The sequence below is a fragment of the Somniosus microcephalus genome, chromosome 11 (genome assembly GCF_052327205.1).
Source record: "Somniosus microcephalus isolate GS21.2 chromosome 11, FLI_Smic_1.0, whole genome shotgun sequence".
NCBI lineage: Eukaryota > Metazoa > Chordata > Chondrichthyes > Squaliformes > Somniosidae > Somniosus > Somniosus microcephalus.
In genome coordinates, this window is record NC_140997.1 from 175,992,030 (window position 1) to 176,019,861 (window position 27,832).

Sequence of the window (27,832 nt, forward strand, 5' to 3'; positions counted from 1 at the left end):
CTTACCCCCAATCCCGTGTGCGTTAACTTTGCATGCTAATCTCTTATGCGGGACCTTATCGAAAGCCTTCTGAAAGTCCAAATACACCACATCCACCGGTTCTCCCTTATCTATTCTACCAGTTACATACATAAGAACATAAGAAATAGGAGCAGGAGTCGGCCAATCGGCCCCTCGAGCCTGCTCCGCCATTCAATAAGATCATGGCTGATCTGATCCTAACCGCCAATCTACTATCACAGAACCATCTCCTGAATCTAACAGAATTAGACACATGAAATAGGAGCAGGATCAGGCTACACGGCCCCTGGGCCCGCTCCGCTACCCACAGGGCCATGACCGATCCGAACCTAGACTCATGTCCAAATTCCTGCCCGCTCCCCGTCACCCTTAATTCCCTTTACTTCTAGAAAACTGTCTATTTCTGTTTTAAATTTATGTAATGATGTAGCTTCTACAGCTTTTGGGGCAGCCTATTCCGTGGACCTACCACCCTCTGAGTGAAGTAGTTCCTCCTCATCTCAGTTTTGAAAGACCAGCCCCTTATTCTAAGACTATGCCCCCTAGTTCTAGTTTCACCCATCATCGGGAACATCTTCCCTGCATCCACCCGATCCAACCCCTTCACAATCTTATATGTTTCAATAAGATCGCCTCTCATTCTTCTGAACTCCAATGAGTAGAGTCCCAATCTACTCAACCTCTCCTCATATGTCCATCCCCTCATCCCCGGGATTAACCGAATGAACCTTCTTTGTACTGACTCGAGAGCAAGTATGTCTTTTCTTAAGTATGGACACCAAAACTGTATGCAGTATTCCAGGTGCGGTCTCACCAATACCTTGTACAACTGAAGCACTACCTCCCTATTTTTATATTCTATCCCCCTAGCAATGAAAGCCAACATTCCGTTGGCCTTCTTAATCACTTGCTGCACCTGCATACTAACCTTTTGAGTTTCGTGCACCAGGACCCCCAGATCCCTTTGTACTTCAGTACTTTCCAGTTTCTTGCCATTAAGATAATAACTTGCTCTACGATTTTTCCTGCCAAAGTGCATAACCTCACACTTTCCAGTATTGTATTCCATCTGCCAAATCTCTGCCCACTGACTTAGCCTGTCTATGTCCCCTTGCAGGTTTTTTATATGTCCCCTTGCAGGTTTTTTATGTCCTCCTCACTCACTACTTTCCCTCCCATCTTAGTATCATCTGCAAACTTTGATATGTTACACTCGGTCCCCTCCTCCAAATCGTTAATATAGATTGTAAAGAGTTGGGGACCCAGCACTGACCCCTGCGGAACACCACTAGTTACTGATTGCCAGTCTGAGAATGAACCATTTATCCCAACTCTCTGCCTTCTGTTAGATAGCCAATCCTCTATCCATGCCAGAATATTACCCCCAATCACGTGATTTTTTATCTTAAGCAATAATCTTTTGTGTGGCACCTTGTCAAATGCCTTTTGGAAGTCTAAATACACTACGTCCACTGGTTCCCCTTTATCCACCCTATATGTTACTTCCTCAAAGAACTCCAGCAAATTTGTCAAACATGACTTCCCCTTCATAAAACCATGCTGACTTTGTCCTATTAAATTATGTTTATCCAAATGTTCTGTTACTGTCTCCTTAATAATGGACGCCAAAATTTTACCTACCACAGATGTTAGTCTATAGTTTCCAGCCTTCTGTCTACTGCCCTTTTTAAATAAGGGTGTTACATTAGCAGTTTTCCAGTCTGCCGGGACCTTTGCTGAGTCCAGGGAGTTTTGGAAAATGATTACCAATGCATCCGCAATCCCTACCGCCACTTCCCTCAAGACCCTAGGATGTAAGCCATCAGGTCCAGGTGATTTATCCGCCTTGAGTCCCATTATTTTACCGAGTACCACTTCCTTAGTGATTTTGATCGTGTTTAGCTCCTCCCCCCCTATAGCCCCCTGTTTGTCCAGTGTTGGGATATTCTTAGTGTCCTCTACTGTAAAGACTGATACAAAATATTCATTCAGTGTTTTTGCCATCTCTATATTTCCCACCATTAATTTCCCAGTCTCATCCTCTAAGGGACCAACATTTACTTTAGCCACCCTTTTTCTTTTTATATAACGATAAAAACTCTTACTATCTGTTTTTATAATTTTTGCTAATTTACTTTCATAATCTATCTTCCCTTTCTTAATCAATCTTTTTGTTATTTTTTGCTGTCTTTTAAAGTTTTCCCAATCCTCTATCCTCCCACTAGATTTGGCTACCTTATATGCCCTTGTTTTTAGTCGAATACTATCCTTAATTTCTTTACTTAGCCACGGATGGCTGTCTTTTCTTTTACACCCTTTTCTTCTCAGTGGAATATATATGTTTTGGAAGTTGTAAAATAACTCCTTAAATGTACACCACCGATCATGTATCGTCTTACCCTTTAATCTATTTTCCCAACCCACTCTACTCAATTCCGCTCTCATACCTTCATAAGAACATAAGAAATAGGAGCAGGAGTAGGCCAATCGGCCCCTCGAGCCTGCTCCACCATTCAATAAGATCATGGCTGATCTGATCCTAACCTCAAATCTTCGATCACTCTGCATCCACCCGAACCCATGTGATCTCCCAGGAGAGGCGAAAAACCAGATAAAAGACCCCATGGCCAATTTGGGAGAAAAAAATCTGGGAAATTCCTCTCCGACCCATCTAGGCGATCGAAATTCTTCCAGGAGATAACTCTGTCCCTATATTTTCTACAGTACTTACCTTCTGTAAAGGCGATCTCCACCCCAGCCAGGAACAGGAATAAAACCATCTCCTGAAATCTAACACAGAATTAGAACACAGTAGGAGCAGAACCAGGCTACACGGCCCCTGGGCCCACTCCACTACCCACAGGGCCATGACCATTCCGAACCTAGACTCATGTCCAATTTCCTGCCCGCTCCCCGTAACCCTTAATTCCCTTTACCTCTAGGAAACTATCTATTTCATCTATTTCTGTTTTAAATTTATTTAATGATGTAGCTTCCACAGCTTTCTGGGGCAGCAAATTCCACAAACCTACCACCCTCTGAGTGAAGAAGTTTCTCCTCATCTCAGTTTTGAAAGAGCAGCCCCTTATTTTAAGATTATGCCCCTAGTTCTAGTTTCACCCTTCATTGGGAACATCCTCACCGCATCCACCCGATCAAGCCCCTTCACAATCTTATATGTTTCAATAAGATCGCCTCTCATTCTTCTGAACTCCAATGAGTAGAGTCCCAATCTACTCAACATCTCCTCATATGACCACCCCCTCATCCCCGGGATTAACCAAGTGAACCTTCTTTGTACTGACTCGAGAGCAAGTATGTCTTTTCTTAAGCATGGACACCAAAACTGTATGCAGTATTCCAGGTGCGGTCTCACCAATACCTTGTACAACTGCAGCAATACTTCCCTGTTTTTATATTCCATCCCCCTAGCAATAAAAGCCAACATTCCATTGGCCTTCTTGATCACTTGCTGCACCTGCATACTAACTTTTTGAGTTTCGTGCACCAGGACCCCCAGATCCCTTTGTACTACAGTACTTTCCAGTTTCTTGCCATTAAGATAATAACTTGCTCTATGATTTTTCCTGCCAAAGTGCATAACCTCACACTTTCCAGTATTGTATTCCACCTGCCAAATCTCTGCCCACTTACTTAGCCTGTCTATGTCCCTTTGCAGGTTTTTTATGTCCTCCTCACTCACTACTTTCTGTCCCATCTTTGCATCATCTGCAAACTTTGATATGTTACACTCGGTCCCCTCCTCCAAATCGTTAATATAGATTGTAAAGAGTTGGGGACCCAGGACTGACCCCTGCGGAACACCACTAGTTACTTGTTGCCAATCTGAGAACGAACCATTTATCCCAACTCTCTGCATTCTGTTAGAGAGCCAATCCTCCACCCACGCCAGAATATTACCCCCAATCACGTGATTTTTTATCTTGAGCAATAATCTTTTGTGTGGCACCTTGTCAAATGCCTTTTGGAAGTCTAAATCCACTACGTCCACTGGTTCCCCTTTATCCACCCTGTATGTTACTTCCTCAAAAAACTCAAGTAAATTTGTCAAACATGACTTCCCCTTCATGAAAGCATGCTGAGTTTGTCCTATTAAATTATGTTTATCCAAATGTCCCGTTACTGTCTCTTTAATAATGGACTCTAACATTTTACCAACCACAGATGTTAGGCTAACAGGTCTATAGTTTCCAGCCTTCTGCCTACTACCCTTTTTAAATAAGTGTGTTACATTAGCAGTTTTCCAATCTGCCGGGACCTTTGCTGAAACATAGAAACATAGAAGATAGGAGCAGGAGTAGGCCATTTGGCCCTTCGAGCCTGCTCCGCCATTCAATGTGATCATGGCTGATCATCTAAATTCAGTACCCTGTCCCTGTCTTTTCCCCATATCCCTTGATCCCTTTAGCCTCAAGAAATATATCCAACTCTTTCTTGAATATATTTAATGAACTGGCCTCCACCGCCCTCTGTGGCAGAGAATTCCACAGGTTCACCACTCTCTGGGTGAAGAAATTCCTCCTTATTTCAGTCCTAAATGGCTTACCCCTTATCCTTAGACTATGACCCCTGGTTCTGGACTCCCCGGCCATCAGAAACATCCTTCCTGCATCTAGTCTGTCCAGACCTGACAGAATTTTATAGGTATCGATGAGATCCCCTCTCAATCTTCTAAACTCCAGTGAGTATAAGCCCAATCGACACAATCTCTACATCATTCCTGCCATCCCAGGTATCAGCCTGGTGAATCTTCGCTGCACTCCCTCCATGGCGAGAACGTCCTTCCTCAGGTAAGGTGACCAAAACTGCACACAATACTCAAGGTGCGGTCTCACCAAGGCCCTGTACAACTGTAGCAAGACATCCTTGTTCCTGTACTCGAACCCTCTTGCTACGAAGGCCAACATACCATTTGGCTTCTTAACCGGCTGTTGCACCTGCATGCTTACCTTCAGCGACTGGTGCACAAGGACACCCAGGTCTCTTTGCACTTCCCCTTCTCCCAATCTATTGCCATTCAAATAATAATCTGCCTTCCTGTTTTTGCCACCAAAGTGGATAACCTCACATTTATCCACATTATAGTGCATTTGCCATGTTTCTGCCCAATCACCCAATCTGTCCAAATCGTACTGGAGTTTCCCGACATCCTCCTCGCAGCTTACCCTCCCGCCCAGCTTTGTGTCGTCTGCAAACTTGGAGATATTACATCCAATTCCCTTGTCCAGATCATTAATATATATTGTGAACAGCTGGGGTCCTAGGACCGATCCTTGCGGTACCCCACTAGTCACTGCCTGCCACTCGGAAAACGACCCGTTTATTCCAACTCTTTGCTTTCTGTCCGCCAACCAGTTCTCTATCCAAGTCAATACCTTGCCCCCAATCCCATGTGTCTTAATTTTGCACGCTAATCTCTTGTGTGGGGCCTTATCGAAAGCCTTCTGAAAGTCCAAATACACCACATCCACTGGTTCTCCCTTATCTATTTCACCAGTTACATCCTCAAAAAATTCCAGTAGATTAGTCAAGCATGATTTACCTTTTGTAAATCCATGTTGACTTTGTCCGATCCTGTCACTGCTTTCCAAGTGCTCTGCTATTACATCTTTTATAATAGACTCTAGCATTTTCCCCACTACCGATGTCAGGCTTACCGGTCTATAATTCCCCGCTTTTTCTCTACCACCTTTTTTGAATAGTGGGGTAACATTAGCTACCCTCCAATCCATGGGTGCCGTTCCAGAGTCTATCGAGTTCTGGAAGATGATCAGTAATGCATCTACTATCTCTAGGGCCATTTCCTTAAGTACCCTGGGATGTAGACCATCAGGCCCTGGGGATTTATCGGCCTTCAGTCCCTTCAATTTTCCTAACACCATTTTCCTACAAATACTGATTTCTTTTAGTTCCTCTCTTTCATCAGACCCTATGTTCCCCGGCATCTCTGGGAGGTTATTTGTGTCCTCCTTTGTGAAGACAGAACCAAAGTATGCATTTAGTTGGTCTGCCATTTCCTTGTTTCCCATTATAAATTCCCCTGATTCTGACTGTAAGGGACCTACGCTTGACTTCACTAATCTTTTTCTCTTCACATATCTATAAAAGCTTTTACAGTCAGTTTTTATGTTCCCTGCTAGCTTACTCACATATTCTATTTTCCCTTTCTTAATTAATCCCTTTGTCCTCCTTTGTTGACTCCTAAACTGCTCCCAATCCTCAGGATTATTGCTTTTTCTAGCCAATTTATATGTCCTCTCCTTGGATCTTATGCCATCCCTAATTTCCCTTGTTAGCCACGGTTGAGTCACCTTTTTTGTTTTATTTTTACGCCAAACTGGGATGAATAAATTCTGTAGCTCATCCATTCGGTCTTTGAATGTTTGCCATTGCCTATCCACCGTCAACCCTTTGAGCGCCATTCCCCACTCAAACCTACCCAACTCACTCCTCAGACCATCGTAGTTTCCTTTATTTAAATTGAGGACCCTTGTCTCTGAGTCAACTACTTCATTCTCCATCTTAATGAAGAATTCGATCATATTATGATCGCTCCGACCCAAGGGGCCTCGTACAACAAGATTGCTAATTAATCCTTTCTCGTTGCATAATACCCAGTCTAAGATGGCCTGATCTCTGGTTGGTTCCTCGACATATTGGTCCAGGAAACCATCCCGTAAACACTCCAGGAATTCCTCCTCCACAGTATTGTTACTAATTTGAGTCCAGGGTGTTTTGGAAAATTATTACCAATGCATCCACAATCCCTACCGCCACTTCCCTCAAGACCCTAGGATGCAAGCCATCAGGTCCAGGAGACTTATCCACCTTGAGTCCCATTATTTTACCAAGTACCACTTTCTTAGTGATTTTAATCGTATTTAGTTCCACCCCCCCTAGAGCCCCTTGTTTGTCCAGTGTTGGGATATTCTTCGTGTCCTCTACTGTAAAGACTGATACAAAACAATTGTTCAGTGTTTTTGCCATCTCCATGTTTCCCACCATTAATTTCCCGGTCTCATCCTCTAAGGGACCAACATTTACTTTAGCCAACCTTTTTCTTTTTATATAACTATAGAAACTTTTGCTGTCTGTTTTTATATTTTTTGCTAATTTACTTTCATAAACTATCTTCCCTTTCTTAATCAATCTTTTAGTTATTTTTTGCTGTCTTTTGAAGACTTCCCAATCTTCCATCCTCCCACTAGATTTGGCTACCTTATATGCCCTTGTTTTTAGTCGGATACTATTCTTAATTACTTTACTTAGCCACGGATGGCTATCTTTTCTTTTACACCCTTTTTTCCTCAGTGGAATATATATTTTTTGGAAGTTGTAAAATAACTCCTTAAATGTACACCACTGATCATGTACCGTCTTACGCTTTAATCTATTTTCCCAGTCCACTCTAATCAATTCCGCTCTCATACCTTCATAGTCTCCTTTATTCAAGCTCAGCACGCTTGTTTGAGATCCAACCTTCTCACCCTCTAATTGAATATGGAATTCAACCATGTTATGGTCACTCATTCCAAGGGGATCCTTTACTAGGACATTTTTAATTAATCCTGTCTCATTACACAGGACCAAATCTAAGGTTGCTTGCCCCCTGGTCGGTTCAGTTACATACTGCTCAAGAAACCCATCCCTAATACACTCGATGAACTCATCCTCAAGGCTGCTCTGCCCAATTTGATTTGTCCAGTTAATATGATAATTAAAATCCCCCATAATTATAGCTGTTCCCTTATTACAAGCCTCAACTATTTCCTGATTAATACTCCGTCCAACAGAGTTGCAACTGTTCGGAGGCCTATAGACTACACCCACTAGTGTTTTTTTTCCCCTTATTATTCCTTATTTCCACCCAAACTGTTTCACTATCCTGCTCCTTTGACCCAATATCATTTCTCTGTATTATAGTGATTCCTTCCTTTATTAACATAGCCACCCCACCTCCTCTCCCTTCCTGCCTGTCCTTCCTGGTTGTTAAATAACCTGGTATGTTTAATTCCCAGTCGTGGTCACCCTGCAGCCATGTTTCTGTAATGGCCTCAAGATCATACCCATATGTCGTTATTTGTGCTGTTAACTCATTCATTTTGTTATGAATGCTACGTGCATTCAGATAAAGAACTTTCAAATATGTTTTGTAACACTTAGTTCCTGTTTTTTCCCTTTTTAGTACTTTACTTTTTACTCCATACCTTCTGTCCCTTCCTGACACGCTCTGTTTTTTAATTCCCCCACTGCTACCTTATTCTATGACCTTCTCTGTTGTCATTTCTATTATTTGCTCTCTAGAAACCTCCCCCCCACTAATTAGTTTAAAACCCTCTCCACAGCCCTAGTTATATGATTCACCAGGACTCTAGTCCCAGCACTGGCCAAGTGGAGTCCGTCCCAACGGAACAGCTCCCTCCTGTCCCAGTACTGGTGCCAGTGTCCCAAGAAGCACAACCCATCAGGTTATTACCTGAGCCACGCATTTAACTCTTTAATTTTATTTATCCTAGCCAAATTCGCTCGTGGCTCAGGTAATAACCCAGAGATTATTACCCTTGAGGTTCTGTTTTTTAATTTGACCCCTAGCTGCTCATACTCCTTTAACAGAACCTTCTTCCTTGTCCTATCTACGTTGTTTGTACCAACAGGGACCACGACAACTGGATCCTCCCCCTCCCACTCCAAGTTTCTTTCCAGCCCAGAAGAGATGTCCTTAACCCTGGCACCGGGCAGGCAACACAGCCTTCAGGACTCCCGCTCTTGACTGCAGAGAACCCTATCTATCCCCCTTATGATACTATCCCCTACCACTACAACATTTCTTTTTACTCCCTCCACTTGAATGGCCCCCTGTACCACGGTGCTGTGGCCAGGTTGCTCATCCTCCCTGCAGTCCCCGCTCCCGCCCTCACAGGGAGTAAGAACCTCGATCCTGCTGGACAAGAGCAAGGGCTGCGTCTCCTTCAACACTACATCCTGGATCCCTGTAACTTCCTCACTCGTAGTCACACCGTCCTGTCCCTGACCACGGACTACATCTGCAGTAATTAACTTCATAGGTGTGACCATCTCCTGAAACATAGAGTCCAGGAAATTCTCCCCCTCCCTGATGTGTCGCAGTGTCTGAAGCTCGGTCTCAAGCTCCATAACATGGAACTTGAGTTCCTCTAGCAGCAAACACTTGTCGCAGATGTAATCACCGTGAGCCTCAATGGGGTCCACCAGCTCCCACATCTCGCAACAGTAACACATCACGTGCTCCATTCTATATAATTAATTACATTTCTTATTATTAGTTATGAAGACACTGCCCGGATATAGATGATAATATCACACCACTATTCAATAGGACTTACCAACTTAAAGGTATAAAAGAGAAGAGAAGGAAGAAAACCAACCAACCAGCTGATCACCAACCTCCTCCTTGAATACTGTCTGTGGGGCCTGTTTGGTTGACTCGTCTCACTGCTCTGCCTCCGCAGTGCTGTCTAAGCCTGGGAGTGGGGGGAAAAACAGAGCAAAAAACACACCCTCACCTCCCACTTGCCCGAACTCTCCCACTTACCAAAACTCCAGTAGCACTCAATGCACAAAGCACTCCGTGCACAGCACTAGCCCCGCCCCTTTTATACCCGGATTCTACTTCCGGTTTAAACTGCCCAATAGTTTAATATACCCTTAAAAAATTTAATTTACTTCAAATAATTGACTTTTTAACACACTAAAATTCACAAAATATTCTTAAATGATTTTTCTCCCACTTGCCAAAACTCCAGTAGCACTCAATGCACAAAGCACTCCGTTATTCAAGCTTAGCACGCTTGTTTGAGATCCAACCTTCTCACCCTCTAATTGAATATGGAATTCAACCATGTTATGGTCACTTATTCGAAGGGGATCCTTTACTAGGACATTTTTAATTAATCCTGTCTCGTTACACAGGACCAGATCTAAGGTTGCTTGCCCCCTGGTCGGTTCAGTTACATACTGCTCAAGAAACCCATCCCTAATACACTCAATGAACTCATCCTCAAGGCAGCCCTGCCCAATTTGATTTGTCCAATTAATATGATAGTTAAAATCCCCCATAATTATAGATGTTCCCTTATTACAAGCCTCAACTATTTCCTGATTGATACTCCGTCCAACAGAGTTGCAATTGTTCGGAGGCCTATAGACTACGCCCACTAGTGTTTTTTTCCCTTATTATTCCTTATCTCCACCCAAACTGTTTCATTATCCTGATCTTTTGACCCAATATCATTTCTCTGTATTACAGTGATTCCTTCCTTTATTAACATAGCCACCCCACCTCCCCTTCCTTCCTGCCTGTCCTTCCTGATCGTTAAATAACCTGGTATGTTTAATTCCCAGGCATTGTCACCCTGCAGCCATGTTTCTGTAATGGCCACAAGATCATACCCATATGTAGTTATTTGTGCCATTAACTCATCTATTTTGTTACAAATGCTACGTGCATTCAGATAGAGAACTTTCAAATATGTTTTGTGACACTTAGTTCCTGCTTTTGCCCTTTTTATTACTTTACCTTTTACTCCATACCGTCTGCCCCTTCCTGACATGCTCTGGTTTTTAATTTCCCCACTGCTACCTAAGTCTATGACCTTCTCTGTTGTCATTTTTATTATTTGCTCTCTAGGAACCTCCCCCCAACTCAAAAAATTCCAGTAGATTAGTCAAACATGATTTACCTTTTGTAAATCCATGTTGACTTTGTCCAATCCTGTCCGATCCTGTTTTCCAAGTGCTCTGCTATTACAACTTTTATAATGGACTCTAGCATTTTCCCCACTACCGATATCAGGCTTACCGGTCTATAATTCCCCGTTTTCTCTCTGCCACCTTTTTTAAATAGTGGGGTTACATTAGCTACCCTCCAATCCATGGGTACTGTTCCAGAGTCTATAGAATGTTGGAAGATGACCAGCAATGCATCTACTATTTCTAGGGCCACTTCCTTAAGTACCCTAGGATGTAGATTATCAGGCCCTGGGGATTTATCGGCCTTCAATCCCGTCAATTTCTCTAACACCATTTCCCTACAAATACTGATTTCATTCAATTCCTCACTCTCATTAAACCCTATGTTCCCTGACATCTCTGGGAGGTTATTTGTGTCCTCCTTTGTGAAGACAGAACCAAAGTATGTATTTAATTGGCCTGGTATTTCTTTGTTCCCCATTATAAATTCCCCTGATTCTGACTGCAAGGGACCTACGCTTGACTTCACCAATCTTTTTCTCTTCACATATCTATAAAAGCTTTTACAGTCAGTTTTTATGTTCCCTGCAAGCTTACTCTCATAATCTATTTTCCCCCTCTTAATTAATCCCTTTGTCCTCTTTTGCTGAATCCTAAACTGCTCCCAATCCTCAGGTTTGCTGTTTTTTATGGCCAAATTATATGTCCTCTCCTTGGATCTTATGCTATCCCTAATTTCCCTTGTTAGCCACGGTTGAGTCACCTTTTTTGTTTTATTTTTATGCCAAACAGGGATGAACAAATTCTGTAGTTCATCCATGCGATCTTTAAATGTTTGCCATTGCCTATCCACCGTCAACCCTTTAAGTAACGTTCCCCAATCCATCCTAGCCAACTCGTACCTCATACCATCAGAGTTTCCTTTATTTAAATTCAGGACCCTAGTCTCTGAGTCTACTACTGTTGGGGCTCATCTTGGTCCGATTCTGAGGTTCAAGTTTAGACAGTATATGCAGTACCCATGCTGATGTAATAGGTGGCAGGTAAAGTAGAGATCAGAGGCCCAATCCCTCAATGTTCTGATACTGACTAACAATGTGGTGAGAATGGCTTCCGAGGTTTCAGAAATGACCTGCAAACTGCTGACAGCTAAAGCAGTGGACAAAATGGAGTGAGCAAGATCCTTTCCATGAGTCAAGTAATGAGGTAACGTGGGAATATTTATGTGCTTTTCCCAGCTCTCAATGAATGGACTCGCCAATGGTCACTGAGCTTCCGCCTCCCCTTCACAGGCGAGGTTCCCGAGCTGCGTGAATCCCATGCTCCTGCAGTAAAAGTCAAAAGCTGGTGTTAAAAACCCTCTTAAGGGTCTCTCAACAAGCAGTTCATTACTTGAATAAGGTGGCCCGCCCCTGCCGAAAGGGTCTGTGTCACGCCTTCAAAGCCGCCCCAGTTAAATGTGCGAGGCGGCGGGATGATGGCAGATTCAAGACGCATTGGCAATTTCTGGGATTTTTACTGCCGACCCGCCCCCAAACCCGCACACTCAGCAATGGGAAAATTCCGGCCCATGTCTCTGCTTACACCACAAAATGGCATATAATATGAAGAAATGGACCCAAACTAAAGTTTGGCTCAGAAATGACAAGCAGTTGATCTCCTTTGAGTAGGTCACTGGTCAGCCTTGCCTATTAGATCATTGAGGGAAGATGAAACTCAGGGCTAGTACCGTCCTGCTCTTGTTATGTATCGTCTCCCTTTTCACTCAAACATAGGCAAGCTTTTAACCCTAAGCATTGCATTCAAGGTTTAATCCCATGCTTGCAGGGAGTATGGATCATCGAATCCTCACTACAGTGTTGTAGCTCTATCTCCAACCTGTGCTACCTTCGAGCACTGCTTCCCCACTAGGATCAAAGAATGACCTCACAATATACACTTTGTTTTAAGGTGTCTCTTGTAATTGATCCTTTTCTGTCATTGTAGTCCTGGAAGAGCAACCTGCCAGTATTGTCAGTGGCCCAGGGCAAGTTTAAATGTCCCAGGCCTCACGCTGACGGTTTTCCACCCGCCTCGGCCCCCGCCCGGCCAATTCCTGCCCGGAGTTAAAATCAGGGCTTGAGTATTAACCCCAAAAAGCTGCCAGTTTTTAAAATTATTAAATGTTCTTGTATGCTAGTGATGGCTATGTATACGGGACTGCTCAATACATTTGTTCCATTATTTTTCCTTATGTTTTAATGAATTTCACATAGATTTTTAGTAGTAAATAGAATGTTGGAAAAGCAAGTTTTTGAATGTCTAAATATCAAAAGCTCTATAATGACAACAGGCGTGTATGATTAACAAGTCAGGGTTCAGTTTTACTTAAACAAAAGTATAGTGATGAGATGTAGAAATGGGCTAGAAACAGGAAGAAGAAAGTGGAAAGAGAGCTTTTAATATTTATTAAGCATTTAAAAACTCACTCATCTTTACCCTGTAACAGAAAAGCAGTATGCCAAGTCAATGTGTAAGAATGCAACAGTCTGCAAAGGTAAAACGTTGTTCGCTAGGTTTTATTGAAATTGCTGCAAACCATATCCCTAGTAAGAAAAGCAAAATTGTAATTCTGTTGTAAGAAATAATAATAAACTTCTGCTGAACAGAATATGTTCAGAGGCTTCTCAGTCCTGTTTGTGACCAGGAATTGTAAAATGTGGTTAGCAGTTGTTTGGCATATGAAATAAATATCTTGACGTATTGAGAGTCACAGCTTCGCGTACATTGAAATGGTGTTGGCTGCATTCTCTTGTTTCCCTTGTGTTTGGGAACGCACTGGGAATTACAGTTATGCATATATCAAGTCCCCTAAGGTGTAAACTATTTGAGATAATTGTGTCTGTTCTTTGCATTTCTTAAAGTGAGCATTTATGATTTGATGTAATTCTTGCCTGCAGAGGCTTATAGGTGTCATTTATTCTGGTGAGACAGATAATGAAATCTTTCAGCTGATTTTTCATACTTTATGTTCTGGTGATGAATCATACCTATTTTGTCAACACATTTTTTTAATGATAAAATATAATACAATGATACTTTACATATTTGAATTAAGAAGCAACAAAAAGCTGACATGGCCATGTTTAAGTAGTGTTTTGTTTATTTTGTGGAACTTTTGGAATATGCCTGCTTTCAACATTTCACCACAAACCTTAACTAATGTCATTCACCACACGTAGATAGGATATTAATATTAAAGACAAACATGTACATCTTAATGTGACATTAGACGGCTTTTTAAATTTAATGTTTGAAATTGTGTCCAAACATAAAATAGTGAAGTTTTAGAAGTTAATGGTACTTACTGTCTCACATTCACCACAGTCCTGTAATTTATTAAGTAAAGCATTCATTTCATGCATTTGCTAATGAGCTATTACAGATGGACTGCCAGTCTCTGTATAGCTAATTCTGTATGCATATGAAATCACACATATAAGTTCAACACACACTTGAGTGAATATGATTGATGTCATTTAAAAAAAATAGGTTTTAGCCTGACCTTTATGTATTAAGATGAAAATAAGATTGCATAAATGGCATCAAGGTCAAAAAACATTATTCTGCTTCATTCAGCATGCTTCACACAATGTAAGTGTTAGGCCTAGCTTGATTGGTTCTGGAGAATCATAGAATGGTTACAGCAGGGAAGGCGGCCATTCAGCCTGTCGAGCCTATGCCGTGAAATTACATGATTTAACATTCATAAACAAATGGGGTCTTGAGTTCAGTCATGAGGGATGCTGCACATGGTCTCCTATTTTCGTGTTCTGTATACCTCCAGCATCTGTGCAGTAGTGCTGGTTTGTTTTCCCCAAGAAGCACATTGGGTTCTCTGCTCCTAACATTGCATTTTGTGATGTCAGATTGGACCAGTTCTTCAATCTTGTACAAAAGCAAAATACTGCGGATGCTGGAAATCTGAAATAAAAACAGAAAATGCTGGAAATACTCAGCAGGTCAGGCAGCATCTGTAGAAAGAGAAACTGAGTTAATGGGCTGGATTTTCTCAATGGAGACGAGTTGGAGGCGGGACTGCTGCTTGTTTTGTCAATGTCCCGCCTCCATCATCATCTGACCAACCAGAGGGATTTTCCTCTGACCTTGTTAAGCCTGACTTGCGGGCTCAGCAGGCCAATTAGGGGGAAGTCACTCACAGAGCACGTCAACGTCTGATGTGCTATCTGTCAAGACTTCTTGAAAGAAGAAATGTCAGCATTTGACAGCTCTGTGAAGCTGTCAAACACTGACATTCTCTGTAGTTTGATGAGTCCTTGTGTTCAGAATTCATGAAAGCTTTCAACTTTGTCGATTTCAGATGGCTGTTGGGTCGGAGGATCCAACAGCCACTCTGTGAAATCAACAAGGAAGATGTCGAGTCTCCTGATCCAGGGTGGATGAAGGCTGTAGGAAGAAAACAAGGTAAGTGAACATTTTTTAACACTTATCACTCACCTTCCATACTTACCACTCCACACTTGCACCCATCACTCACCTCTACATCTTACTTCCAGGTGCCTCCGACCCCCGCAGACCTCCTTCATGTCTCCTGCAACCCGGCGGGGTTCTCCGCGGTCGGGAAGCCGTCACCTGAGAAGGCAAAATGGCACGAATCCTTTTTCCTGCCTGTTAACAGGCAGTTAAAAGGATTTAATGCCTTTCCCGCCTCCAGGAGAAGGGACCCGAAGCAGCACATCTTCCCGCCTCCTGGCAAAAGGGCACGAAGGCGGGATGGGGGCGGGTTTGACATCCGCCCCCACTTTCCGCTACTTTACCAGCAGTCCCACCTCCATGCCCGCCTCCTCGGGGCTGAGAAAATCCAGCCCAATGTTTCAGGTCGATGACCATCAGAACTGGTAAAAATTGGAGTTGTAAAGAGTTTTTATGCAAGTGTAGGGGCAGGGAGAGGGGGGAGGGGAGGAAAGAACAAAGGAGAAGGTTTGTGATAGGATGGAAGGCAGGAGAGATTAAGAAACAAAAGGGATGATGGTACAAGGCAAAAGGAGATGGTAATGGGACAAGTAAAGAAACAAAAGATGACTCTAGATGAAGTGTAAATGGCGATGGCAGGATGATCAACATCTGCCATGTGACAGACAATCTGTCATACAATCTTTTGTATGTCAGATTAGAAACTTCTTTACTGTTTTTGTGGTAGAAATTCATCTCCGTCAGTGCCGCAAAATGGCCGGTGTTGGATCGGCCGCCCGTTATACGCAGTGCCTGATATTCAGTTTGATTGCAGTCAATACCGCTCACTTTGCGCCACCACCGGGACAAATTTCTACCCCTTTGTGTATTGTGAACACTTCATCCATCAGACTGCCAACTGCGCAGACCACATTCACAATCAGCCACAATCATTTGAAAAAAAACCTTGTTTAGATCACCCCTCAACCATCTAAATTCAAGGGAATACAAGCCAAGTTTATGCAACCATTTCTCATAATTTAAACCTTTGCACCCTGGTATCATTCTGCCAATATATCTGCACAATATATCCCTGTTTGAATCATCCAATCATGGTGATACAACTAAGTCACCAAAGACGATTGGAAATAATAGAGGAGTTGTTATCAAATTCCAGAGGCTTCTAACAAACATTCACACCAGCACCAGCCCCCTACTCATTCCTTATAACTATGGATCTCGGCATTTCGGTAATGAGAAGAGCCCGGATTTCACTGTCCACAAAAGTGATCTCCTGTTACAGTTTCGGGCTAGATATATCCAACATGGTAAACTTTCCAGTTGATGGCCCTACTACTTAAAGGAAGTAATTGTTAAACGAAAGCCTGCCTCCAATAGTCGATACCTTGACTAGTTCATAAAAGGAGTTAATTAAATGGACCTATAAAACCAACTGGAAAAAGTTTGTATAGTGTGTTCTGCCAAGTCAGTTAATGCTACCCATGGGGGGGGGGGTGTGGGCGGGCACAGGGTCCACGCATCCTGAAGTATCTCTAGTATCTGTTTAACTCCTAGTTTTATTTGTGTACATGTTGGATCTGTATTGGCATTTAATGATCTGATGTCCCTTCATCTAGCAGCAACAACTTCACCATTTTACTTAGCTATGGGCATTTTTGAATAAAATCCCACTTTTTCTGTATTTTTTTTGCTCCTTTCTTTGTCTAGCATCACTGTGGCTGAGAGGATGGTTGCACAACCTGCTCCCAGACTGCCAGCAACACTTTGTACAACTGCTAGAACCTTTTCACAGCTAATTTCCCCTTTTACTGCTGATGCAGTTTGGGTCATGATGTAAGAAAACTACTAGGCACTTGGTCTAAGCGTTAAACAAAGCTTTAATCAACTGTTTTACAACATGGAGGTCTAGTTGTGTCCTTCACTAGTTCCTGTTAAGAATGTCCTGCGCAAGCTGGGCCCGTGCCCGAGTATTTATACTCTCCCTGGACAGCGCCACCCGCAGGCTGCTCAGTTGATTAATGTCAGGTCACTTTGGATTTTGCCTCCCTACCTGCCTTCTCAACTTGCCTTGCCACACAATTTGCCTTTAACAAATCCATGCTGGCTGTCCCTTATTAACCCGTGCTTCTGCAAGTGAGAATTCATTTTGTCCTTGACAATGGTCTCTAGTAGTTTTCCCACCGCTGATGTTAGACTACTTGGCTTGTAGTTACCAGGTTTATGCCTCTCCCCTTTTTTTGAATGTATCTTATTTCACTCTATCGTTCTCAAGACAATCACAGTGGCTCTTTTTATCCACCATACCTCCTCTATGTAACCATAGTTGTTTCTGAGTACAAAGTGATTTTTTTTTATGTGGATATAGAGGAAAATGATCATTTACCTTAATGTCTATTCTGTGTATTTTTGAATGGTTACAACAGAAATTTTGTAAACTTATTGCGATCTCATAAGTTAAGTCAAAGCCTTGCTTCCTATTGAATTACCTAAGTTGTTATTGGAGAATATTTCTAATTGTACTGTTTTCTTTGCGCTGTATAATTTGATAACTTGCACTTAACTCAAGCAGTTATTATTTTGTTGCAAAAGAGGTGGGAATTTCACATGCCATTTGTTTTTTCTGTTGTAAAATAGAGAATGACCATTAGTGTGTAACAGTAATGCCCCCCCAGAGTGCAGTTTAAGACACTATTAAAAAGCAATATTGGCCCAGAAATTCGGGTCGGGGGCTTCCCGCGGGTGCAAGCCCCCGACCTGCACTTACCATGCGCGCCGGCAGTTGAGCAGCTGTAGGGCCCCGTGGAATTCTGCTCCGGGGCCTGGCCCAGCTGCCGGCGCGCTGTGCTTGCGTGTCCCAGGGGCGTAGTTAGTGCGATGCGTCCCCTGGGATCACGTGAGCCATGGGCAGCCAATCGAAGGAGGGAAAAGCCCATTCATAAGATTGACAGGAAGACCTGTCAAAACTTATAAATACTACAGGCCCCAAAATAGCAGTAAACCTTCAAATAATTTTTTTTTTAAATCACACTTTTTAAATAAACTATAAATTACATTAAATAACTATTTTAAACAATCATTTAAATTTTTGAAAAAATAATTTTATATTCTAACGGGGCTAAAAATAAACTTACCTTGCTTTAAAGTATTTAAAAATAATAAACCTGTGGAAAAAATGTTTTAATTTTAATTAATTGACCACTTACCTTGCAAAAAGCAGGCCTTACGCCTGCTTTTTAAATGTGTAAATCCTGCAGGCTTACCCTCCCGGGAAAACCTGTAAAAAAAAACTAAGTTCAAAGCGCACGTGCAGCCGCCCCTGCGCGCGCGTTTGACCTCTGAACCCCTTTGTTCAGAGGATCGGAAGTGCCGGTTTCCCACGCATGTGCAGTGCATGCAGAAAACCAGCACTTCCATTCGGCCTACGGGTGAGTACCCCGTGCGTACTCACCCGTGGAGACCCGAATTTCTGGGCCAATGTAACAATGTTCTGTATTAGACATCGAGCATATGTCTTCCTGTTTAGTTTTGTTTGTCATTTGATTTGTGATGTTTCAGCAGATACAATAGTTTTTTTTCTGTATTGTTCTAGATCATACTTTCCCTTCATCAAATGTTCAACCTTCAGATGATGGAACATGGAAAGTTATTAGTACTGTACCAGAATACAGGAAAGATGCCGCAGTGTGTTCAGGCTGTTCACCGTCACCTTCTAAAGAGACACCAACTGATGGTTCGTGGATGGGTTCAACTCCATCACTATGCTCCATGGACAGTAAGAAAAGTAAATTTGGTTGTCAATCAGCAAGCTCACAAATTCATAACAAACACACTGACGGTAGGTTTATTGATTACTAAAATGTTAAAATCAGGACAGAGTAAAATTGGAAGATTACATCCAAGTTAAACAAAATTCTAGAAATCGTAGCTTTGATATTTTACAGCTCTCCAGGTAGCTTATCAATGTACAAAATTTTACGGCCTAAAAATTCCTGGGGGCTCGCTCCACTTGTATAGGTGCAACGGAGCATGATCCTAGCCCCAGGCCAGAGACCCCAGCCCAAATCGCTGGGCCAAGGTTATTTACATATCTGGAAAGGACTGCTGGTATCTCTCAGGGTGCATCAACGGCGCCCGGCCTGACCTAATCTGAAGGCAGAGGGGTGCTTTGCCATTCTGTCCAAAGTCCTTCAACTAAGACAAAGAAAAAAAATTATTATATTTTCAGCTCCCATGGCTACTCTGATGCTAAAGAAGATAACGTTATTCTGGAACCGAATACCTTATTCTAGTAAATGTTTGGTACCTTCAGAAGGCTTCAAAGGGACTCAAACTAGGCCTTAACTGGGATGAGTTCCGCTGAGGCCTTTCAAAGTCATAAAGGGGGGAATTTCCTAGCAAAGCCTCAGAAATTCATCCAACATGGCCTCTTGACATAGAAAATCATGCAGGAGATCCACCTATGGCCACCCCCCTGTCCAAAATGTGAATGTCTGGTCTAAACGAGGCAGAATCCAAAGGCCATCCACCCTCCCCCCCCCCCGCCTGGCCAGGATGAAAATCAGACTTACGCCCTTGTCCCAATCCAGGAATTTCAGGGCCTATTAATTAAAGTTAAAGTTATAATTTAAAACATTTTGGGGGAAAAATTCAGTATCACCCCGTTTGGGGCGCCATTATCGGCCGTGCGCAAAATTTAGCGCTTGGCGCTAATTATCACCTCCGACAGCAAACTTGGCTTTTATCACCCTTGGAGGTGATTGGAGCGCTAAATCAGGCGCTTCACACCTGTCTTAAGGCGCAAAAGCCGAGGAGCGAGGCGCTACCTCAGAGCACTGGCAAAGCAAGGAAGGGCAAATCAAAATAAACCTGAAAAGTGCTGCTCAGTATTCAAAACTCCTCCACACAGTGTTGAATTTCTCCAGAAGTCTCTCTCTCTCTCTCTCAGAATGCGTGGTGCAAAAATGTCAACGACAAAAAAAGGCAGGAAACGATCGCCTTTAAATAGGGCCCCCTGAGTCCCTTTCTGACAGCATAACGCTCCCCTGAACCTGTCGTTGCTAACGGCAGGCGGTAAGGGAGGGGGCACCACTCAATATCCGGTCTGGGGCGCTAACGGGGTGTTGCGCGCTCGACTGACGTCACGATCTGCCGGCGCAGGAGATTGTGGCGATAGTGTTTAGCTAGTTAATTTCGCGAGCGGCGCAAACATCACCGTGCCCGGGCGCTAGTTGCTTTGTGCCCCAATTGGCGCCCTCGTAAGGCGCTAACAGGAGGCGTAAACAACTGAATTTTTACGCCCCACACAAAGATGCTTTTCATTGCCTTGCTTTGTTGTTCAGTTAGAACAACGTTGTGTTCCAGGTTATGATACCAGTATGATCGCCCAACAGAATTTACACTTACAGCAGACTAAGATGGTTGTGTTAGTGCTTCCCTGCTCTATGAATGTAATAATTCTTGACAAAGGGACAAAAATAACACCCAACTGTGGCAAATAGATTCAAGTATGTCACAGCCTGGGGACTTGAACCCAAAACCAGTGTTGTGACTAATAGGCTAGTGGATGTCGAAAGACATTCAGGTTTAGAATGGTATTTTAAAGATTAGTTTCGACATCGGAAGAAGCCAATTATTAAAAGACCAAATTAGACTCCCTGATCAATCAGTTGTTAACTTAGTCTGATGTAGCATGGTATTGGAGTAAGACAGGATGGTGTCTAAAACAACTATACATTGCTCTGGAGGATTAAACATGTTTCCTATATCATCATTGCTGTGTCTTCAAACTGAAATATACATTCTGGCTTATTAATATGCAGAAATGTTCAATATGTATCAAAATTTAATAACAAACCTCTTTTTAAAAACTGGAAATAAATTCATAATCATCTAGTTTATATGACATCAACTGGATTACTGATTAGGATGTGTCACTTAGTTTATGCATTGCTTCCTGTAGCATGTTCCATTCACACACATAAATTAACTTAAACTATCATAGTAAATGAGATCACTCTTCACAAGATGAATTCAGATGAAGACGGCCCTTCAGCCCATTTGATCTTATACTTCTGAAATAACAACCCTCCTTCTCCCGAAGTCATTGACTGCTTGCTGGGGTGCGGTTCCAGGGGCCCTAGTCACTCTTCAGTACCTTATCCAAACAGCTGTTACTCGCATGTGAGCCCTGACAGTGAGCATTGGCAAGCTACTCAAACATGGTAGACTCCAAACCTGAGCCTGATTTGGATTACATGTGATGTCCACACATGTGTCCTTCCAGTAAGGGCCACGGAATGGTGATCAGGGGTGAAAACGGTGACTGCTTTTGCACTTCCTAACCCATGGGTGCGAAGACCAATTGTAGTACCTGTGCCGCAAAGCAGGAATCCAGTCGGGGTTTCTGTGGCCTTTATGATCCAGCTACTCACTGGCTAAACTCACTGAAACATTGAGGGAAAAGCTCATTCAGTTAGATTTAATATGAGTTCAGTAATTCTGCAGCACTGACTAGAGATGTTTTGCTCTATGCCCCTACATCATCCCAAAAAGTAAAATAGTCTTCTAAATGATTGATGCATTGCATCAATAGAGGTGGAGCAACAAAAAAAATGTGCATTATCTAAATTGTGTTCCCTTAAGTGTTAGCTTATTGTTTATGGCCATTTGCAATCTGCACAATTATTAAAATCTTGCTACAATGTTGTGAATAGTCATGTAAATTATATTGCATTGCTGGATGCCCTCTGAAATACAACTGAGTTCTTTCTGACTTGCCTATTGTATTTTTAGGAAGTGAATGTACAAGATGAGTAACAGCTGTTATTGATAATACAGAATGTCATTTGGTATTAACTTTGAACTAGCCTTAATGCTGCAGTAGGTATTTTCAGAAAAATGCCTCAGCTAATGGGATGGCCATTAAATTTGTGATTTGCAAATTTGTATTTGAAATCATTGTCCAAATTCTATCCCCTCCCTTACAAACTAGCAAAATGTTGTCTTTTTCAGTAGAAAATCAAAATAGTTAGGCATTTAATATTACTTCATAGTTGACTGAAACTTTATTTACATTTTATTGCCACTTTGTGTTGCTACCTAATTTGCTTCTATTACATTCTAGGTAGTCTTTGATGTTTCCACCATTCTTATTTCATAACCACTAACTGTACCCTGTCTCTTTATCATCCCATCTTTCTTATCAGATGAATGTGCGTCCCTCATTCTGGCCTGTCTGTTCTGCCAGTTTTACGATTTTCTGCTCACGCTACCTCACACATGTGCAAATCTATGGATCCGGACATGTGGTTATCATTGTCATAAATATAATTCTGATGTGAGCCTTAACAACCATGATTGTAACTGCAAGTGTGAGTTTGACTGTGGTATATTTGACTCCTGTCAGGAAACCAGTGAGTGTTTGGAGCTAGCTTTAGAAATTTCTGAAGTTTGCTATCATTGAGCTCCCTTATGGATATGAAGGGAGCGTGACAGTAAAGCTAAGAATCATAGTGTGGATACATAATCACACAGTCTCTCTCTCTTTGAGTGAGCAAAGGCAGGGCCTTATTGCGAATATATACCTGCATTTAATCACTGCAGAATTCAGACATTATTTTCTGAAAATATCCACAAATAAACCTATAGTGCAGCTCTAATTCTAGAGCTAAGTGTCATAAGTTGTCTGTCTATATTATATAATAAAATCTTTATAATGTTAGATCACCTTTTTCCCCCTTTTACTTCCCTTATATGATTAAGAAGACTGCTGTGTCCAATGCCTGCTAGCCTGCCTGTTTTGTGAAATGCTGTTCCTGTGCAAATCCATCTCTGATGGTGCATCATGTGGTGGATTCAATGCGTGCAGTTGCTGTTGTGAAGATGTTGGAAACTGCAGTCTGCCATGCTGTACGGACTGTGAGGATCTGGAGGAAAGTTGTGTAAATTCCGATTGCATGGGGATCTGTTCTGAGTGCTGTGGTCTTTGTTTTCCATCATGACCACTGAGGGACAAACCTTTAAACTCTGTCCTTCGTCAAGGCTCTGGACTTGAGTTTTTGTAGCATATTTATGGAAAATGAGAAAACAATATTCATGTGTACGAAAGGAAAGTAAATTAGAAACACAAATCTCTTATAACTTTAACATGGTTTAACAGTAAACCAAAGCCCTCCACACAATATGAATATATTAGTGTATGCCTTGATCTAATGTGCATTATTTCTACCTTGGTTTGCAAATTCTCAAGATTGCAGATACTTAATGAAGGTACTAAAGAAGTTAACAAAGCAAAGTATTAAAATTTGAGCACTGAATTTAAATACTATTTTAAAAGATACATTCTACTTAAAATTACTTAATGGAATATTTGAAAATTTAGAAGTGATTTGATTATATTGTAGCATGAGACTTGTAATGTAGAGTTTTCAAAGGTACAACTCATATGCATAATCATACTTTATCGATGTATAAGTATTCGAGACCTTTGTAAGGAGCTTGATGGTGGTGTTATTCTCATGTTATGCATCTTTTTTCTGTTATTAATATCAACTGTATAAATAAATAAAAAGAAATGCACAATAGTGTTCATTTCATTGGTTCTTACTAGAATATTTATCACTCCTTCGATATCTGATTGTTTCAGTGAGATTCCCTACATTCATTGATAGTAGACTAATACACTAACTACTTGTACAGTCCGGATAAAAATGGAGTAATGCACCAACTGCCTTAGGGTTTCTTATATACTTTATCCTTTACAAGAACATTTTTTGAATTGTAATTGTACAATATTAAAGAACATGCAAGAGTCTCTCTTGGTTCTTAAAAGTGTTTATAAAATGCAGTGAATCCATCGTTCAGCTGAGATGTTAAACCGAGATCCCGTCTGCCCTCGAAGATGGATGTAAAATATCCCATGGCACTATCCAAAGAGCAGGGAACTTCTACTGGTGGCCTGGCCAACATTTATCCCCAAATCAACACCACTAAAAACATTTTAATTGGTTATTTATCTCATTGCTGTTTGTGGGAGCTTGCTGTGCGCAAATTAACTGCTGCATCTCTCTATGTTACAACAGTGACTGCACTTCAAAAAGTACGTAATTGGCTGTGAAACATTTTGGGATGCCCTAAGGTCATGAAACACGCTTGATAAATGCAAGTTCTTTTCTTTTCCTTTTTTTCTTTTCCTTTCTCACATTGCTTCGATAGAACTTACTGCTGAAATGGTCATAGCTAAGATTACAGTGCTTAAATCTGATAGAGCAGCTGGACCCGATTCCATTTACCCCAGAATGCTAAAGAAAATGGGAATGTTATATGTGAGCCATTGACTCACAGGAATCATAAGCCTATGAGTTTGACACTGAGACCTTGAGTAGAGGCTGGAGGAGGTTGCAGAGAACAGGAGGTGTGAGGCCATGAAGGGATACGGATCAAGAAAGGAACTCGAGGGTAATTTACTCTTTAGAGGTACACAGGCAATGTGACATGGGTATAGGAAAAGCAAATAGGGCTTAGGTTGTATAGATAGGCCCATTGAATATAAAACAAATTTAGGGTATATAAGAATCTGTCATATTAATACTGTGTATTTTATTTACTTTTGGTCCATGCACATGGTGAAAAATATTAAGGCCCTGGAGTAGTGTAGTGATCAATAACATGTCATTCTGTGGTGGACACTAGGTGGAGCAGTAGAGATGTGTAGAGCTGTATGTATAAGACTACACTACCCAGCTATATATTATATTAAGACTACATTACCCATGAGGCTAGGCTACCCACAAGGCAACAGTCAAGATGGCAGCCTGCACACAGGAGCACACATGGAAGCCTCTACAGATACTGTACCTAGAGAACGTGTACTGAATAAATAACTAGCTAGAAGCTAGCTGTGTTCATAATAAGAATGTCTAGTTATTAATGAACATAACATGGTACCAGGAGTGGGGTAGATCTGCTGAAAATTGTGAAAAGCGACATGGAGAATTTGAAGCCACCAGAGCGTTTGAATCTCACAGAAAAAATCGACTACAATTGGTCGACTTTTAAACAACAATTCGAACTCTACATTGCAGCCATCGGATTCAGTACGAAGCCAGACGCAAGGAAGATAGCGTTGCTGCTTACGGTTACAGGCCCACAGGCGATAGAGGTATTTAATACATTTGTATTTAATCCAGAGGAGAACAGAGGAAAATTAGAAGATGTGCTAAAAAAATTTGATGCACATTGCTCTCCCAAAAAGAATGAGACGTATGAAAGATACATCTTCCGTTCTCGGACACAGCAACAAAATGAGACTTTTGATAGCTTTATAACTGATCTGAAACTGAAAGCACAGACATGTAATTTCTCTGAGCTCAAAGCATCCATGATTCGTGACCAGATTGTGTTTGGTATTCATGATAAAAAAGTCAGGGAACGTCTGTTGAGAGAAACCGAACTAAATTTGGAAAATGCGGTGAAAATATGCCAAGCCAGCGAGCTAGCTCGAAATCATGCGAAGACTTTCAGTGAAATCAATAATGATGCGAATGTAATGAGTGATAATGCTGCTGTTGGTGCTGTGTCCTACAAGGGGAAGAAACGTGGGCAGAACAGAAATGAAAAGCAATCGGAGGATGATATTTTTAATTGTAAATGCTGTGGTTACAAACACCAGTTAAGACAACGCCCAGCATTTGGAAAAATGTGCACAAAGTGTAATGGAAAGAATCACTTTGCCAAACAATGCTTTTCAAAAGTAAAAACTAAGAAAGGGCAACGAGTTAATGTAATTGAGGACACTGATTTAAGTGAGACATTTTTTGTAGGAATGGTGTCATGTGACAATATCAAAAAGGATACAGAAAATGTGCAGCCTTCAGAAATGGACAATGCTGAACATAAAGTTAATGCAGTAAAAGAGGACAAATGGATGATCCCACTGCAGGTAAATGGAGCATTAGTTACCTTGAAACTAGACACTGGGGCAAAAGCAAACTTAATCAGTATGAGTGACATTAACAATATGAAAGAAAAGCCCAAAATACAGAAAAAGTCAGTACTGCTGAAGGACTATAATGGACAGAAAATAGATAGCTTAGGTGTATGCAGACTCAAAGTGACAGTCAAAGACAAAGTGCATCATCTCATGTTTTCTGTTGTGGCTGAAAGACTTGATTTGATACTAGGTGACAAAGCTTGTGAGGACTTAGAACTGGTCAAAAGAGTTTACCGTATAAACTGTGCCATAAGCAGACCAGATGACTCAGGTGATGAAGCAGAGAGCCCATCAAGGATGAAAAGGCCAAAGGGTATCCATGTCTTCAAAAAGCCTAGTTTCTCCAAGAAGAAAGAAAAAGACTTTAAGGTCAAAGAGAAGCCAAAGGAAGAAAAGCACAAAGAGGAAAAACACAAGGAGAAAAAGTCCAAAGATATAACCGCAGCAGATGTTGTTAAGCAGTGGAAAGAGAAAAAGAAAAAGAAGAAGCCTGCACCAGAGCAGGAAGCAGTTCCGGTGGATACTCCTTCTTCCCTCAGGCTAATCTTTGGTGTTCCATTAGCCGAGGCTGCTGAGAGGACTATGCTGTATGATGGGATCCAGCTGGCAGCAGTTTTTCGAGAGTGCATTGACTACATTGAGAGTTATGGCATGAAGAGTGAAGGAAACACTGAAACCCTCTCCAAGCAAAGATCACAAGGAGACCTCGATCTATACAAGAGCAGATTGATGACAATGCCGCAACTGCATCTTGTCATTCACCGCCAGAACAATCTCATGAAGACACATCAGACTTACCCGTGTTGAGAAGATCCACACGTGAAGTAAAAGAGCCTGATAGACTTAATCTTTGAGTACAATGTAAAGCTTTGAAAATGTGTTGACTGTTTTGAAAATGTTTATGTTTATAGAGCACTAACAAAAGTGTTACTGATATTATCTTTATTGTTTTCTTGAAAGTTGATTGATACTGATTTTGTTAAACCTCAAAGAAAGGAGGATGTAGTGATCAATAACATGTCATTCTGTGGTGGACACTAGGTGGAGCAGTAGAGCTGTGTAGAGCTGTATGTATAAGACTACACTACACAGCTATATATTATATTAAGACTACATTACCCATGAGGCTAGGCTACCCACAAGGCAACAGTCAAGATGGCAGCCTGCACACAGGAGCACACATGGAAGCCTCTACAGATACTGTACCTAGAGAACGTGTACTGAATAAATAACTAGCTAGAAGCTAGCTGTGTTCATAATAAGAATGTCTAGTTATTAATGAACATAACAGAGTGGGTGCAGAAGAGGGTGACCAGAATGATACCTAGCTTAAGGACTCCTAGTTATAAGGATAGGCACTATGAGTTAGGGCTATTTACTTTAGAGAAACAAAGGCTTAGAGAGGATATAATAAATGTTTTTAAAATGATTAAGAGATTGGATTCAGTCAGATTGGATAAGCTATTTGAGACGGATATGGATATATGTACTAGAGGGCATGCTTATAAAATATTTAAGCGAAGAGTTAGGCTACATGCCAGGAAGTATTTCCTTTTGCAGAGAGTCATCCTTCTCTGGAACAAACTACCTGAACATGGC

At 41.7% G+C, this 27,832-nt stretch overlaps 1 protein-coding gene across 2 annotated transcripts in view; it reads left to right on the top strand.

The window, feature by feature from the left end:
- Nucleotides 1-23,825, top strand: part of LOC147110995 (uncharacterized) — a 147,804-nt gene extending 123,979 nt beyond the window's left edge. The window contains exons 3-5 of one of the 2 annotated variants that reach the window (XM_086001445.1): nucleotides 18,833-19,078; nucleotides 22,449-22,628; nucleotides 23,005-23,825. In XM_086001445.1, coding sequence (XP_085857571.1) covers nucleotides 18,833-19,078; nucleotides 22,449-22,628; nucleotides 23,005-23,243 — 665 coding nt within the window. In that variant the 3' untranslated portion in view covers nucleotides 23,244-23,825. Of the gene's footprint in view, nucleotides 1-18,832; nucleotides 19,079-22,448; nucleotides 22,629-23,004 lie in introns of those variants that run through there. The other variant, XR_015080026.1, reaches the window with a different exon arrangement.
- The last annotated feature ends 4,007 nt before the right edge of the window (nucleotides 23,826-27,832 follow it).